This window comes from Sinocyclocheilus rhinocerous, unplaced genomic scaffold, assembly GCF_001515625.1.
Source record: "Sinocyclocheilus rhinocerous isolate Xijiao unplaced genomic scaffold, SAMN03320098_v1.1 scaffold11, whole genome shotgun sequence".
Taxonomy (NCBI): domain Eukaryota; kingdom Metazoa; phylum Chordata; class Actinopteri; order Cypriniformes; family Cyprinidae; genus Sinocyclocheilus; species Sinocyclocheilus rhinocerous.
Genome location: NW_015625587.1, coordinates 1,905,042 through 1,922,402, shown reverse-complemented (window position 1 = coordinate 1,922,402; position 17,361 = coordinate 1,905,042). Strand labels below are relative to the sequence as shown.

Sequence of the window (17,361 nt, the reverse complement as noted above, 5' to 3'; positions counted from 1 at the left end):
CTCTTCCGGTCACGAGCTATGGTGCAAGGGCGGAGCTAGTGACGTGAGGGGTTAGGGATTAGGATATCACGACAACATTACTCTTAGGACATCGCAAACTAATTTTTTTCATGAATATGACTTAACCTGATGGAGGACGCGCTCAGTAATTCAGGCAGTCTCTCTCTCTCAGCGCGCGCGCTGTTTAGGCATGTTTTGTGCCGTTGATCGTCGTCGTCGTCGTCCTTAATAAATAAAACATTTATTCATGCTTGGGTGTCAGCTGTGAATCCACCCAGGAGCACTTAGATTAGCGAGCAAGGTCCTGGCAGATCGCTAGGTCCGGTTCTCACAGATGAAGAAAAAAAAAACAAGCGCATAGGAATCGATAGGCGGAATCGAAATTTTAATTTGACATCAAGTATCCGATTCCTGACCTTAAGTATCCTATTCTGGAATCGGAATCGATTTTCGATTCCCAACCCTACACATTACTGGTTCTTAAAATTATTCTGTTATCCTGAGATAAGACATATTCATTTTCAGTAATTCTGAATTTAAGGTTAGAAATTAAGGTTTTTGTTCTCTTTTCCTTGAACTTCTGAAGTGCTGTTCACAGAGATGTGTCATTTGCTGCTATTACTGTTAAGCGTTTCAAGCGTTCCTCCTCTGGGTATATCTTATTCATCATAAATCGATGTAGCTTATAAGTGAAGTGTGTAATTTTTGTACCAAATAACATCATTGCTATATAGGTATTATATATGTATGTATGTATGTATGTGGGTGTGTGTGTGGATGGGTGTTTTCAAACAGGTTACCTTAAAGTATTGTAACGTTGAAAACTACACACTTCACCCTTTTACCACAGTATTACTTGGATATACCGTTAGATCTCTAATGGATGTCAATGTGTGTCCTGTATTTTTTTTCACACTTGAAAACAACTAATTTAAATTAGCTGGCTAATGCCTGAAGTGTCTTATTTTTTACTGAGCATTGTATTTTGACTTTTGTATCATTGGACTTTTGTATCATTGACTTTTTAAGTCTCATTGGTGGTGTCTACCTGTTTTACAAACTTCTTTCGTGTTGTTTTTCCTTCCTTTGTTTGTCCCCCTTATAAACCGTAGTCCCTAAAAAGCCCACCCCTAAACCTTGTAGCAAAGCTCTTGATAGGGTGAGCCAGCTGTCCAATCAGTGGGCATCCCCCAACATAAGTCCTGAACATGATGCAGTAGATGAGAAGAGGCCATCACCAGTTTTTGCTGTAAACAAATCCTTTGAATTTTGCCTGTTTGTAGAACATGCACTGTGCCAGTTAGTAATTTCTCTGAAGTCTAGTTAATTGAATATGTGCTGCTCAGAATGATAATGTGCCACACAGAGGGCCAATATATTAAACAGCGGATTTAGCCATAATATTTTCTTTTATTTTGTAAAGAAGTCTGATAAACTATGTAGACATTCATTTGTATGTTTTAACATTTTGGAATTCTCAGAAATGCATGTCAATGAATTGCTTCTATTCAGTGGCGAGTGAAACAAAAAGTCTGTTATGGATAGTTTGATTTATTTGAAGTGTAAAGAACAGACATTAACTTTTATGGTATGTTGTACTTTTTAAAGAAAGTCTGGTGTGGAAAAATGGCCTATTTAATACTTACAACATGTTTCCTTGACTTGTAGGGATGTCATCAACAGGAAAGTCCTTCCTGAAGTCTCTGAGGAAGACTCCGTCCATTAAGGAGGTGGATGAAGAACAGCCGAAGGAGCTATTCTTGGAGAATGAAGGGAATAGAGACCAAGTCATCTTTAGCAGAGACAGTCTTGAGCCTGAAGGTCGGTCTCTTTAACTATTTTATAACATTTATCATCACTCTCTTTGTTTGACCAGCACCATCTGTAATTGCTTTTTTACAGATTCTTTGGTGATGTCTGATATGGTAGCAAGTGCAGGTGCTCTAGGGCTGGACACATTAGATGAGGATGAGAATTCCAGGTTTTTATCCAACCTGAAGAAAGAGTCCTCATCTTCCATTGACTGTCCCAGACTGAATCAAGAACAGGAGTCCTCCACACCCACCAGCAGCCCACAAAGGTGCACGGAGAAATGAAATGACTTTAATGACTTAAAGCATAATGAATTCCAAGGATGCTTTTAGTGAAGGAGTATTTGCATATGTCCCTTCTTTAGATTGAGTTTCACTGTGTTCCTTTCAGAAGAGAAGAAATGGATTCAATACATGAGGAAGAACAGAGAAAGAATAAAAACTCTGCTGGTAAGAGCAGAGCAAAGAGAATAAGAATTTGAAAGGGTTGTGTTTTGTTGTTAATGCTTTCTGAAGCAATAAAACACATGTATATTGCTTCTCTGTCAGCATCTCTCGCATATAGTGAAGATTTTGAGGAAGAGGCCAGTGAGAAAAGTGAAGAGGGGCTTCAAGAGAAGGTGAATATAAGTTTTTAATGCACTTTAAACCTATGAAATGAGCCCTGCCCAAAAAACTGGTGAATTCAATACTGAGGTATGTAGAGATGCATGGAAACAAATGCAGGCCTCTGTCTGCATTTTGCATTACATGCTGGTTGAAAAATATATAGTTACAGTAATATTAAGCAATATTTAAAGAGTGCTGGACAATTAATCAAAATAGAAACAAATCTGTGATATTTTTAAGTGAGACAAAATTGCTTTCACAATAATAAAACTGCAAAAGAATACAGTTTAATGGTGCAGTAAGTACATTTTTCCACATTATTATTATTTATTTATTTTCTGATCTCGTTGAAAACTTGTTTTGATCTCATTAACACTGATGTCCTTGATAATAATTATTTATTTGTTATAATTATTTTATTTTCTGTTTAGTTTATATTTATTCATTCAATTCTCAACTAATTTCATATATTTTTTTAAGTTTTTTTTTTCTAAATAATGGTTGGAGAGATAATTGCATTTGTTCTTTCTTTCAACTAAAGAAATCAATAGTAATTGACCACTAAATTATTAGTATATTTGACAAATGCTTACAATGTCAAAAGATGAATACTCAAGTCATAATAGTGGCCTAGAAAAAGCAGTTTTATTTTACATTGGGTCAGTCACCCATTAGGGTCAGTCTCATTTGGGGCTGCTGGGGGCTTTTGTAGAAAAAAATTATTATGGATGACATTTATTATAAAAAAAGATTATAGCACAAGCTAATTTGAATTTCAGGTCCTTAGGTTTTAGGAATCAAATATTCAAACTTGTTGGCACACCTTACACCGCAATTGGTGTAAAAACTAAACATAAGGTGATTTTATGTAAAAATCTCAAAGGCCCTAATTCTAACCATTTCCTGGTCTTTTTCTTTTCAGAAACCTGCAAGACATGGAATGCTGGCCAAAGGTAAACAGCATTTTACAATTTAAATGTATAATGTTGTGAATGTTCAAATCAGGAAGTGAAATGCTGTTCTTACTGTATGTCCCAGTGTCACTGCATGACTCTCTAAATTCCACGGATGGAGCATTGCCTTCTGCAGTTCCCAGTGTGGCACCCAGGAAAGAAAAGTGGCCCAACACCAAACAAACAGAGACAACTGCACTGGAACCTGCAGGTTTGAGAACATGTTTCTTTGCTTAAAGCTTATATTGTTAAAGTAAACCTACAACAAGTGATTTGACACATTCTCTCCTCCATATCTTTAAAGTTCAATCTTACGATCAGAGTGGAGGGAGTGTGATTGAGGTGCTGCAGGAGGCGTACAGGCAGATCAACAGCTCAGCAGGGGAGTGTGAGGACAAACGAACGGAGGGCAGCAGGACTCCCCACTCTCTCTCTACACTTCAACCTGCCTCCACAGTGGAGTCAGGTCAGACTCAGCACCTAGCCAATTGTTGCCAGTCACTGTGGGCATGTCTGCGCTTTAAACCTTTTGATTTGCAGCTTTTCCACCACAAATGCTTCCAGTTATGCTTGAAACCGAAGAACGTGAGGTTTTTAGCATTGGCCTTGTTTGTGGCATGAGTCCTGCTAGCTGACTCTAAAAACTCGATTTTGGTTGAGGATGTCACAGCGAATGTTTTTCCTGAAATCTCGCTGTCTTCTGTTGGAGGTCTGTCACCCTAATCGAATATGAATGTAGGGGGTGGCAGACTAAACTACTACCTGTGGCATTACTTTCTAATTCCTTCTCACATGTTTTGCAGTGCCTCGTTTTGTTAGCAAATCCATGTAAAGCTTGCCAAAGTAAGAACAGAAGTTTTGTTATTTTTGTAAATATTTAGCACAAAAGAGCTATAAATTATGGCATTATTAAGATCAGCCCCTTTAGAAGCACTATTCCTTAAAGAGAACTTTTAAATTTAAGAGCACATTAATACTTTTATTCAGAAAGGATGCATTTAATTGATCAAAAGTGACAGTAAAGACATTTGCAATATTACAAAACATTTCTATTTCAAATAAATGCTGTTCTTTTGAACTTAAATGTAACTAAATGACATTTGTTTTTTTAACCTTATTTTTGAAATTTTGAACCTAAAATGAGTATCATGGTATCCACAAAAATATAAAGTAGCACAACTGTTTTCAACATTAATAATAATAATAATAATTTTTTGAGCACCAATTCAGTGTATTAAAATGATTTCTGAATGATGATGAGACACTGAAAACTGGAGTAATGGCTGCTGAAATTCCAGATGAAGTAGGATGGATTTATAATGTCATCCAATTTTTGATTATAAAGCCCCGTTCACACTACAAGCGACAAAGCGACACGATTCCATTCATTTCAATGGAGAGCTGGCGATTTCCGGCGACAAGCGCGACAGCGGCCGTTGGCGACGGATGGGGCGTGTTTGTTTGTATGTACGGATTTAATTCATATTTGTATTATATTTAGTCTTTTGCCTCCAAAATGTTTGTATTTAGCGGCAAGACACCTGATTCGCTGTCAAGGCAACCAGTAGTGAGAACGCCCACTAGCAACCTCATCGCCAGCCAGACAAAGTCGCTGCTAGTGTGAACGCAGCTTGAGATATAATAACTTCATCCCTGCTATGACTCTTTCGCATTTTGTTAGTTATTTAAGTTTAAGTGAACCCCAAACAAAAGCTTAGTTACAATTTCACCATGGATGACAGTCAAAATCTGTGATCTGTGGCTTTGCATTTGCTGAGGAGCATTGTATATGAGCAACATGACAGTTTGTCAGTACTTCAGTGTGAGAGACAGCTTACTGGTCACTGCCAAGGCCTAGAGAGACACGGCAATGCACACCAAATCCCTATGATTCTAAATAAAGCCTACAACCGAAAACTGGCTAGTGTGACTCCAGCCATAGTGCCATTTTTGTCACTAGGGTCTCATTTATGTACCGCAGATTTTCCCACTGCTGAGAAATTGATGCAGCCGATTGGATTCACCCGTGGCTTCTCTCTCCAGCCCATAATGTGAGTTCACTAGTTACCTTCACACACTAGGAGTCATATATTCTCATTTCAGCAGCTTTAGAAGTATTTGTCTTACAGTGAGGCTGTGCCTCGAGGCAGCGAGAATCATAGTCCATTAAGGATGTCTTCAGACGAGATCCCTTTCAGTTCTGCTAATGAGGGCTGTGGAGGGGGAAATGCAGCTAGTCTTACAGGAAAGGAACATCCAGCCTCTCTTCAATACACTCAGAAGAGCATCGCTGAGGAGGTCAAACGGCTAATGCAGGAACAGAACAGCTCCTCTGTGGACCCACCTCCTGTCAAACCCAAGAAGTGTCAGGTTAGAGACTCTGCTATTATGAGTCATTTGCCTCATGAATTTCCTCCATAAATTAGATCCTGTAATTTCTGGGGTTTTGAGAAATGAAAATAGAAAAATAGATGCACGGACTCTGCAAAGTAAATGACGTATAATTTTAGTGGGTAACTACTTGGCTTCTTTATTCACATCAAATTTGATAATCACATTCTTGAAGATTATAATGGAATATTAACTTCTCTTTCTCAGGTTCCTGCCAGAACCAATGCGTTTGCATCAGCTTGCACTAGAAAAACTCCTGTTCCATCAGCAAGGGCCAAAAAACCTGAGAGCAGGGCATTACCCAGAGCACCTGCACCCAGCAGAACCCGGCATGCTGCTAAACCTCCATCTTCTCTAACACAGAGGAAAGCTCAGAACCAGCCCCCTAAAAAGACTCAAAACCTCAGCCAAACACAAACAGTCAAAGGTACCTGGGTTAACTTCACCAAAACTGTCATTCAACCCCAAAATTAAAAGATACAAAAAATAATATCAATAATAATATAAACCAAACTAAACTTTGCATAAATGAAATTACTTTTATTATTTTTATTATAATTTATTTTATTAATTTTTATTACCTTCATTAAATTGAAACATTTTCATGACAGCTGACATGACTTAAATAGTAACAAAAAAAAAAACTTGTTAATTAAATGCAAACATTTATAAGTATGTACTAGGGCTGTCAGTCAGTTAGCAATTTTAATTACGTTCAGTTTATATGTATTAATACATTTAATCACAGTTAATCACAAGTATCGATATTTACCAAAATAAAGATAATTATTCAATTATTTAGTAATTATGTGTTATTGGAGTTTTTGTTACAGTAATGAGAATTTAGAGGGAAAATAATCTAATAAATAATATTAATTGTTAAAAAAAAATTCTTGTAATTTTTGGGGTAAAGATGACTTAAATTAACAGCCATATTTGCTTGCTTGGTAATACATGGTCCTCTTTACTTTTTTGCATCTCTTACAGGTTTAGACACAAGTTTAAGACTAAGCAGTGAACTGGTTGCATCCGTGCAGTCCTTTGCTACATTCCTACAGCATCAGGTTGAAGCCAGCAGTCTACAGGATAACATCCCTCCTCAAGCAGACAGGATCACACCCGAAGCAGTGACAGGAGTGTGTTAACTGGGACTGAATCAGAGCATTGGATCAAATCCCCAGGCTCATTAACTTCCTGTTCTGTTTGTCTGTCAGCATCAGGTGATTCAAGAGAAGATGGATGGTGGTTCAACCTTTCAGCAGGAGCGCTCATCACTGGAGCGCTTCCGTCTCCAGCTCGTGCAAAAAGAGAGAGAGCTTCATCTGAGGGAAGATCATTTACGAGAGGAACACAAGCAAGAGCTTGCAGCCCTCAGACAGGAGAACTATGTGTTGCAGAGCAAGGTGAGCCCCTGTATATCTGTAAAACTTACATAATATATTCAGAAAATTAAAAAATATAAGAAAGTTTTGTTCTTTGGGGGATTATTTTGCCATGGCTCTACATCACCAGCTGGTAATTTTGTGTGTTCAGACTTTGTACAACCCTCAGGGAGCTGTCTGTTTTACCACTTTATAATTGCCGCTGACGGAGAACTTAAAAACCACTCGAGTTCATCTATTTTCATGGCCTATTTATCCAGCCTTAAAGCACATATGAGCTTGTTTCTTGTTAAAAATCAATAGAAAACCTTCAGCTGTCTGGCAGCTCTCATTAATGTGAATGTGGGGAAAATTGTATGTTTGCCACAATAAGTGGATTTGGTAAGAAGGGCAGTCTTTCCTTGCCAGTGTATGCTTTGATAAAGCAATCATAACGTCTACAGCAGACATATATCTGTGGCTGCTCTGCCTATGGTGTGTGTGTGTGTGTGTGTGTTCACTGCTGTGTGTGTGCACTTGAATGGGTTAAATGCAGAGCACAAATTGGTAGTGTTTTTTGTTGCACTAGTAAATAATGACCCTCACTAAATGTCAACTTTGGATTCATCAGTAAATTAATTTAAAACAGGACATGGGGGCATGCAGCATTTTATTGACCCTACTGGTGAAATATATTGACAATGATTATTGACAACAGATATAAGGAAGAATTAATTCATGACTTATATACAGTGTTGTTGTCGAATGGCGCCATAAACGTTTTTAAGGGACAAATGGGCCTGGAGCAACCTGGGGTTAAGGGCACAATGGTGATGATTCACAGCTCACTCCTTACTGAGCCACTAAACTATACCATTTGACCTTTTTAAATTGTTAAATAACCTAGTCATCTTTTTTTTCTTTTTTTTTTATCTAATCAGGCTTATTTAAGATAACCATAATCATTATTCACTTTAACTTCCAATTACATAATTGTAATTCAGAATAAAAAAACTTAAAGCATGAACTTAAAGACCATTTTTCCCACAACCTTGGCATTGCTAGTGCATTGCTCTACGGTTTAGGTTACAGAAATGCCCTTTCTGATGCAGTAGTGCATTATGTAAATGCTCCATACTTTACAAATTGTCTGTCTTGTGAGGTTTTCTGAATATGATCTGAGGGCACAACAAGCTCTGTTCACATAGCTCAAAATGTTTTTGCCAGGTTACCAGCTTCAAAGGAGGTGATGAAATTGTTCCTCCAGATTTAGAATAAAGAGAATAGACATTTTTCCAACGTTCTTCCTTTGTGTGAAATAAACCTGACTTGTTTACTGACATTAACAAAAAAAAAAACACTTAAATCATTAATTACAATTATTTTTATGACAGTTACCTGCCATAGTGAAATCATTGTGATAAACAGCCATATTTACCTGTAACTAAAGATTTTTTTTCACTACAAAAAGCAGTTGTTACGCAAACACATAATTGCTGCTTATTTTGTTACCAGTTCATTTACATGAACCTGTCTAAACGAACCGGCTTAATGAATTGGATTTACCAAAGCTATTTCAGATTGACTAAGAGGAGGACAGCACATCTCTGCCCACTCTGTTGAAAGGCTCATGCAGATGTAGCAATGTCACATAAAGAAAAGTGTTGAATAGAAAGCTACTGTATTAAAAAAAAAAAAACACGTAACCATTTCCATGCTTTGAAAAATACATTTTAGTTAGTAGTGTTGTTATTTAGTTACTGCATCCAGTAAACTTAGCAGCCTCTGCCTAAAATCTGAGCAAACAATCCTCTGTCATTCATCCAAGTTCTGAACTGTTAAATGCTAATTCCATAGTTACACCATGCCGAGGAGGCAAGTAACAAACGAAAGTGGAGTTTTGGTGAAGCTTCGGACCCTGTGACTGAAGAGAAACTCAAGCTGATAGAGAAAGAGATGAAGGAACAGGAGACTCTGATTCAGGGTTACCATCAGGTAAGTCTCTCTCTCTCTGTCTCTGTTCATTTTCTGACATCTATTAGAACGAGGCATGCTGAAACATGGCTCTTATGACATGCATTCATTAAATATAGGTTTCATTTTCTTATCCCTTTTCCTGGACATTTTCTTTTGGTGAGGTCTTACAAATGTCAGTGAATGATACAATACAAAACTCAGTAGTCTCTCATTTTTTAGATCATTTACGGCATTTCAGTATAATGAGGCATGTAATTAAACATACTTTTAAAATGACACTATTACCACTATTACCAGAATTTAGAATAACGATGATCATTACTTCTCACATTTCCTGTAATTACAGAAGAACTCATGGCCTTTCCAGAAACCAAATCCAATTAATTCTTATCTGGAACTATATTCAGTGTAATACATGCGCTGAATATATTTGCATTTCGGTCATTAGTATAGAAGAGACTGCAGTGGTATGCCGAGAACCAGGAGCTACTAGACAAAGATGCGGCCAGACTCCGAGCTGCCAGCGCTGAGACTCAAAGGCTCACTGAGCAGGTGGAAAAGCTAAAAATGGAGGTCAGCAAGGGGGCCAATGAGCAACAAAGAAAGGCAGTGGAAAAGCTAAAAATGGAGGTCAGCAAGGGGGCCAATGAGCAACAAAGAAAGGCAAAAGAGAGAGCGGGTGAAGCTAAAAGAATCCAGGACCTGGAACGACAGGTCAGACACAGCCTCTCTACATATTTTTGTCTCATTCTGCAGGTACAGCTCATTCAGGGCACGTTCTTCTTTGTGCTCTATTTCCTGAGAGGTGGAATTATCCAACCGTGTCTGTGAGTAACAGACCATCTACCTGGATAGTCAGTTTTCCAAGCACTTTCTGCTTGCCACCTCCTCTTCATGTTAAAACTCCTTTCTTTGACTGATATGGATCATCTGGATGAGTAAATTAATAGCTTTGTATTTAATTGGCTCAATGGTTAGTGTACTCTCTCTATTCTTTTTGAGTCGTGTTGCTCATGTAGGTTTCGAGTCTGGCTTGCAACATTTCCCAAACCATTAAAAATTTCCTGTCCCTGTCTACTGTATCTATCCAATAATTAAATAATACTAAAAATAGTCATGAATGGATTTCTATTCCACCTCCTGAGTGTTTTGCAATATTTAATATTAGCTGCATCAATAAAACTTCTTGGATTCTGTTCCATCTATCACTCATGTTCCCATTTCCTAATTTTCTCAGCTCAAACAGATGGAAGAGCTATCTACCGGCACAGAAGATAATGGATTAGATGTCCGTCTCCCAACTGCCTCTCATTCCTCCCAGACAGCAGCTCTGTTGGAGAGACGTGTCCATCGATTGGGGGCGGAGCTAGAAGGCCGCGATGAAGCAGCCAAACGCAGTCTCAGAACAGTGGAACAACAGTATCACAGAATCAAAGTACTCATTTCAGATTCGGTATTGAATAGAGCAAAAGGAATTTAGTTTAAAAGCACTGAATGTTCAGTCAATACAATCTATACGATCAAAACAAGTTTGAACTATTGGAACATGGTGGCCCAGAGCTCACGGACTGAAGTACACAGATTCCGTTCTTAAATAGTAATGGAAAAAAACACTCAAACTACTTCTCTTTTTTTCCAAGCATGTTTTGTACCAGAGCTCACAGCTGGATCAATCTATTTCCAGCAAATAAGTTTGCAGAGAAAATTAAGTTTCTATTTAAAGTCCTAAGTGGATAGGGCTTCGAGTGTGCTGTCAGAATGGCATAATTTCTCTCATTTCTAAACCCTGCTGTGTGCCCACATGACTTGAATGGTAGAAATAGAAACTTGACATGAGAATGGCATGTAAGACTTGGCGATAAACTGAATAATTACTATATATCTGCTGATTTACACTGCTGTTCAATGGTTCAGGGACATTAAGATTTTTTAAATTCTTTCTTTATTTCAGACCCTTAGGTCCATATCACAAAAATAAAAGTAAAGAAATAACAAACATACATTTGCAAACATACATTTACATACATCAAACACTATTTAAAAAAGATTCAAACTTGAATTCTAGTGCTTCCAGAACAAGGAGGAATACCTTATGTCACTTAATGTGGTATCATGGCCATTATGATTGTATTTCTTGAGTCACTTAATCGACACATGAAACTACACATATAATTCCTTAACACAGCATGCAAAATAGGAACATCATTAGATACAAACATTTGGCTTGCACTTATCCACCTTGGTTCATTATTATGAATTAGTTCAAACTGTCCATTTTAGTGAATTGTTACGTTTGAGCAATGTTTTTTGGGCCAGCTCAATTAAATATGTTTGCATTTGATATGTGTTCTCTCCATCTTCAGCTGCAGTATGAACAGCAGATCTCAGATCTGGAGCAGCATTTGGCTGAGAAGAGCCAGAACAATCGGGTTATCTCATCAGAATCATCTGAGTCACAAACTCAGGGGTTGATTACAGAGATGGAGGAAGTGAAGAAGCCCTATCAGAAGCAAGAGAGCGCCCTCAAGGCAGAAGTGGCCTCTCTGCAAGAACAATTCCGCCAGGCCCAGTCTTTGATGCAAGCAGACAAGCCTGTCCGCAGCCCCTCACGGCACCAGCTCCATGCGGAGGCGGCACAAGCAACCCACATTGAGAGACTGACCCAGGAACTGAGCTCCAAGAGCCGCACTATTCAGGAGCTGAGCCTTACTGTAGAGCGCCTGCAGAGGGAAAGGAGAACCATGCTGTCGGTTCCTAGCTTTGATCGTGTCACCAATGAGCCCAAGCGGCATTTGGGCGCAGCCAAAGAGGCCAAAAAATCTGAAGCTGAGACTTTCCCCGCTACCCAAGATGAGAAAGACTACCATCCTGGAGCGTTCTCAGGCTCACACATCTCAGAGGTGCTACTGGAGAACGATAGTTTGAGGACGAGATTGGAACAGCTGGAGATACAGAGAGAACAAGAGAAAGCTTCCTTGCAGGCTGCAGTCGCACAGGCACAGAGTCAGCTCCTCAGGTAACGTTTTTGGTGTGCTTCTTCAGTCATGTTTTTATAAACCTTTTACAGCACCCTTGAAGTGTTCTGAACAAACAAAAGATGAACAATAGCTCACAGGGCCCTACTACAAGAAATCAAATCCCACGGTTCTCTTCACGGGATTTGAGCTTGTCAAATCCATAAGCCAAAAGAAAAAAATATTTGTCATCAAGAAAATTAAGGCCACTGTAACAGTAGTGAAAATCATCCCAACAATTAATTCAGCATACATTTTCAGCACAACAAATGATGACAAACAAATGACTTTTATGATTTATTCTTACAAATGTACTTTAAAATAGAAACAAAATCTAATTTTCTATACTTAAGTTTACAATAAGATACAGGCAGTTGGGGGCGAGTGGCTTAAATGTGCTTAATTGTCACAAAACTATTGTTGGATTGCAAAAAAACAAAGATCCTAAAATAAAATAAAATAAGCTTTATTTTCTATATAATAACAATATGATTCTTTATAATACTATAATATGAAAACAGAAGAATTGTAATGCAATGTAGGATGTAAAGAATGTATATTATGTATAATGACATGCATTAAATACATAATAAAAATGTCTCTCTTTTTTCAGGATTCAAGAGAATGCTGAGCAGCTTGCCTTGGTCAAGGCTGGGCATCATAAAGAGATTGAACGCCTTCTGGCTTGCCATGCCCTTGAGCATTCCTCCTCCAAAGTCGCTGAACTCACCAATCAAGTGAACACACAGGAGGTCGGTCACTCCAACAGTTCTATTTATATGGCTATGTGCATTTATTTGGTGCTAAGTGTTGCCTTGGCGGGGTAGTAGAAACATCAAGGTCATGGGTTTGTTTGCTAAGAATAAATTATATAATTTGTAAGTTTTTTTTTTTTTGCATTGTAAGTTGCTTTGGATAAAGGCTTTGTGTTATGAATCTTTGAATTCTGAATTTCTCTATTCAGATTATAGTGCAGCATTTACAGGGGCAAGTAAAGGAGCTCCAGGGAGCCAAAGATGCTGTGTCTAAGATCAGAGAGGAAACCCTGCAGAATCCGGTAGTGAGACTTTGCCACCAAGGTTTAGTGATTCAGTTTCCATTCTTCTTTAAACACAGGATTTTAAATTTTCTCTATTATTTCCTGTTATGTGTATGTCAATAGCTGTCTAAGCTTCTGGAAGAGCTGAAACAGGCCAAAGAAGCTCACGGTCCTGAACTAAGGCACTTCACTAGCCTGGAGCAGAAGATTCAGTCCATGGAGCTCCGCTACAGTCAGCGTGAGAAACCGCTACAGCAGGTAATACTGCAACACACACCTACACACACTATACATACACTTCAGTTCAAAAGGTTTGGTTCAGTAAGATTTTTAAAAAGTAATTAATACATTTATTAAGCAAAGATCCATTAAAATTATCAAAAGTTACAAGGGATGTAACGAATCACCGTGAGCCGGTTGAAAATCAATACAAATATGTGACAATTCAGATAGGTTGAGATGTTAAACGAATCGCTATACAGTACATTTGGGGGTAGGAGTTTATATGAATGTGTATCTGAGGGGAACTGACTGTCTTTAGAAAAGTTTAGATGATATTTTCTTTTCATCTCGTCTCTGTATAATTCATATTAAAGGGGTCATTTGATGCTATTTAAATTTTTCCTTTCTCTTTGGAGAGTTACAAGCTCTTGGTGCATAAAGAAGATCTGTAAAGATCTGTTTGGATCTCTCAAATCTTTATAAAAGTTAAGAGTCAGCCACACCTACCTAAAACGCCGCCCAAATATTCACGCAAAGAAAGAAGGCGTAACTTTTATTGTCGCTGTAGTATTGTTGTTGCCGCCGCCGCCATGTCGTGAAGGTGCTGTGTTTCGTTGTGAAAGCGAAACTACTTTGTTTGGCCTTCCAAAAGAGGACGATATCTGCTTCGTCATGCCTGGAGCTGATCCGTGCTGAGCACACCTCGCTTTTCAGAACAATGAGCTTTGTAAAAATTGACGCGTTTCAGAAAGGCGGGGCATAGAGGAGAAACAATAATGTACAGTATGTGGAAAAGAATGTGTTTTTTTAACCTTAAACCGCATAAACACATTTCATTACACCAAATACACAAAATAATGTTCTTTTTAGCAACATCATATGACCCCTTTAAAGCAGCGTTCATAAGCCGCTGCGCTGCTGTTTCGTGCAGATGTTTTATGTAGTATAGTTTCACAAAACTAAAGTCAGAGCATTCTGCTTTTGTTTTTAAATTTCAAATTATGCAATCAAAATGCAGTGGTTGCCTCTTATTTTGAATGGAAAGAGCACAGGTAGCCTTTGTTTATATGAAGAGATTTTGTCGTCTTATTTATTTGATTAGTTTTAGAAATTTTTAAATGAAATTTTTAAATGTTTTAAAATTTCTATTTAGTTTTGTTATTTGACATATTTCTGTTTTACAAAGAAAGGTGCAGCATTTTGTCCAAGCAATAATAAAAGGACACCTTTTCATTTATAATTTGTCTTAAATCTAATTTTGTTTAGAAACAATCGTGAGAAAATCCAATCGTGAAATCAGTATCGCGAATCGAATCGTGAGTTGAGTGAATCGTTACATCCCTAAAAGTTACAGTAAAGAGATTTATAATGTTACAAAGAATTTCTGTTTAAAATAATGCTGTTATTTTTAACATTCTGGTCATGTGACACAGAAGACTGGAGTAATGGCTGCTGAAAATTCAGCCTTGCCATCACAGAAATTAATCGAATTTTAAAATATACAACATTTTACAATATTACTGTATTTTTACTGTATTTTTGATTAAATAAATGCAGCCTTGATGCACATAAGTGATTTCTTTAAAAGACATTAAAATTCTTTACTACACTTCTCAACGTTAGTGTACTAATACGAACAGTATCTTACAGTTTCACACACATGAACTGAAAAACAGTCAGCACACGTCTAGTTTTCTGGTGCTGTACAGTATATATAGTTGTTTATAATGGACCTCAACAGCACTCTGATTGACAACCTCTGCGCTATGATTGAGTACACTGACGTCATGTGCCGTTGTGTTTCCAGGTGATTGCAGTCACACGGCGGGTGGTGGAACAGGAGCAGCACGGTGAGGTGGAGCGCTGGAAGAGACTCGCTCAAGGCAGGGCTAAAGAGCTGGAGGTCTTCAGACTGGAGCTGGACTCCATACTGGACGTGCTCCGAGAACTCCAGAGACGGGGTGTAGTCATTCACAACCCCACCACCCACACATACCTGCCCCTCCGATCCTGAGCTGTGTTTGAACCACTCAGAACACTCTAGGATGTGCGCATACAAATTTCTATGTCTCTGGCTAGCAGAATTCCTGTGACAGCACTAATCATTGCTTGGCTAATTTTGTGGGAATATTTATAATTATATATATATATGTAAAGATTATTTAATTATTATCAAGGAATATGCAGGGTGTGTAACGTCCAATTTGGTGTTAGTAATTGCAGCATAAATCCAAATGTTTTTTTGTATTAAAGTTAATTATTATTTGCACATTTGGTCCTGTTTTGCTGCTCCGTTGATTTTACAACATCCGCTTGAGCAGAATCCAGAAAACCTGAACAAACAGCAGTAAAATTGTTGTTGATACACCACCAACATAAGAGTTATAATAAAATGTTGAACTCAAAAGCTCAACCTAAAAGTAAGTTTACACAACAAATAATGCAGACGTCATGATTTATTACTTGCCTTAGTGCTGGGCTCAAAGGACATGGTCTGAATGCTAATAAACTACTAAAAGAACATAAATTACGTGAGTGGCTGGAAATGGAGCTGCTGTGTTGTGTGACTGATAAGAGCTGACCAGCATGCAGCACTGATTATAAACACAAAGGGTCCTGACGTAATATATTTAATTGAGGACATAGTATACATTTGAGGAGAGTTTGTGGGGTATAAAGCATTTAAGTGGCAAATTTACTTGCCTTTCAAAAATGAAATTTGCATAATCACAAAAAATAAATTCTATTAACGATCCAGAACAATGCAGTACTGATAACCTGCCAAACTTCAGCTAGTGTCACATCTGATGTCTGTTCAAAGTTGTCCTTAGCTGTCACCTATATAAATTGTTCATTATTTTTTTGCAAGTTTGAAGGTGAAATAATGTCGCTTTGTAGATTGTGAGTCATTTCTGCTTTATTTTTCCTTTAGGCAGTTTTTATCAGTGCCTGTTTTTATCTTGTTAATAGTTAATAATAATAATGTCTTGAGTTTTTGAAAGGTTAAAACATTGTATGGGATCCCATAATTCTACACTATAAACTACAATAGTATTTTAAACAAATTTTTTGAAGAAATAAGTGGTGCTTTCTCGTGCTAAATGTATCACCTGAGTGTTACAGTGTGGTTGCTAGGACATTGCCAAGTGGTCACTAAGGTTTTCTGAGTGGTTGCTAGGTAGCAACTTTCCGATCCAAGTTAAAAAATTCTCTATGATATTCTGGTCTCTACATATGGTTCCTCAATGTACCGCCTATTTGATTTTTCACCTGTTTTATCATCTGTCAGCTGAAAAGTCAGGTCAAAAAGTAATAACACAAGCTGCATAATGTGCGGTTTCATTGAGATTTGTTCTTAGGGTAAGGGATTTATGCAAAAGTTTCACCAGGGGAAGCTTTGTACTGAATTTTATTGGACATATTGGACAGAATTGAAGTATTCAATTGCTCTGGCAGTTCAGGCAGCTGTATTCAGACAATTACAGAGAGTTAGTATGCAAGTATACTGCAAGTGTACAGACAGCGAGCTATTTTCTACTCAGGCATTTGCACACACAACAAGCCTAGAGAACCAGGCAGTGCAATACCAAATTGCTGCAATTTTGCCATTAGGCTACATAAGTACAATGCTGGATAAAAAAAAAAACATCTTCCTACTGCACATAAAGAGATTTTTTTTTTTCAATCATGCTGATAGTAGAAATGAAGTATGTCATCAAGAATGTCTTCCCACAACCGGAAACAACGTCCTTGATTTCATTGTTGTTGTTTTTTTTCTTTAAAGGGTCATGAAACCCCAGACTACTTTTTCTGAGATTTTAGCAGAGGTGTTTGTGTTGCACATCATAGAAGACAATGTTAGCATCCGATAATTTTAACTGTTGGAGAAAACTGGTTAATTGTAAGCTTTTTTGCGCTATTTTCATTTTCCGGGTTTAAAATCTACATTGAGTTGACGTCACAATTTGTGACGTGGCAAAGGAC

At 37.8% G+C, this 17,361-nt stretch overlaps 1 protein-coding gene across 1 annotated transcript in view; it reads left to right on the top strand.

Annotated features, from left to right (window-relative positions):
- Positions 1-15,747, top strand: part of LOC107756046 (centrosomal protein of 162 kDa-like) — an 18,228-nt gene extending 2,481 nt beyond the window's left edge. Inside the window, exons 4-23 of the mRNA XM_016573025.1 lie at positions 1,669-1,821; positions 1,903-2,080; positions 2,203-2,261; positions 2,361-2,431; positions 3,343-3,373; positions 3,459-3,584; positions 3,678-3,839; positions 5,355-5,424; positions 5,503-5,743; positions 5,972-6,191; positions 6,752-6,900; positions 6,979-7,167; positions 8,983-9,195; positions 9,556-9,816; positions 10,340-10,537; positions 11,466-12,118; positions 12,730-12,868; positions 13,081-13,173; positions 13,279-13,413; positions 15,185-15,747. Of these exons, the coding sequence (XP_016428511.1) occupies positions 1,669-1,821; positions 1,903-2,080; positions 2,203-2,261; positions 2,361-2,431; positions 3,343-3,373; positions 3,459-3,584; positions 3,678-3,839; positions 5,355-5,424; positions 5,503-5,743; positions 5,972-6,191; positions 6,752-6,900; positions 6,979-7,167; positions 8,983-9,195; positions 9,556-9,816; positions 10,340-10,537; positions 11,466-12,118; positions 12,730-12,868; positions 13,081-13,173; positions 13,279-13,413; positions 15,185-15,391 (3,548 nt within the window). The 3' untranslated portion in view covers positions 15,392-15,747. The remainder of the gene's footprint in view (positions 1-1,668; positions 1,822-1,902; positions 2,081-2,202; positions 2,262-2,360; positions 2,432-3,342; positions 3,374-3,458; positions 3,585-3,677; positions 3,840-5,354; positions 5,425-5,502; positions 5,744-5,971; positions 6,192-6,751; positions 6,901-6,978; positions 7,168-8,982; positions 9,196-9,555; positions 9,817-10,339; positions 10,538-11,465; positions 12,119-12,729; positions 12,869-13,080; positions 13,174-13,278; positions 13,414-15,184) is intronic.
- Positions 15,748-17,361: the final 1,614 nt, after the last annotated feature.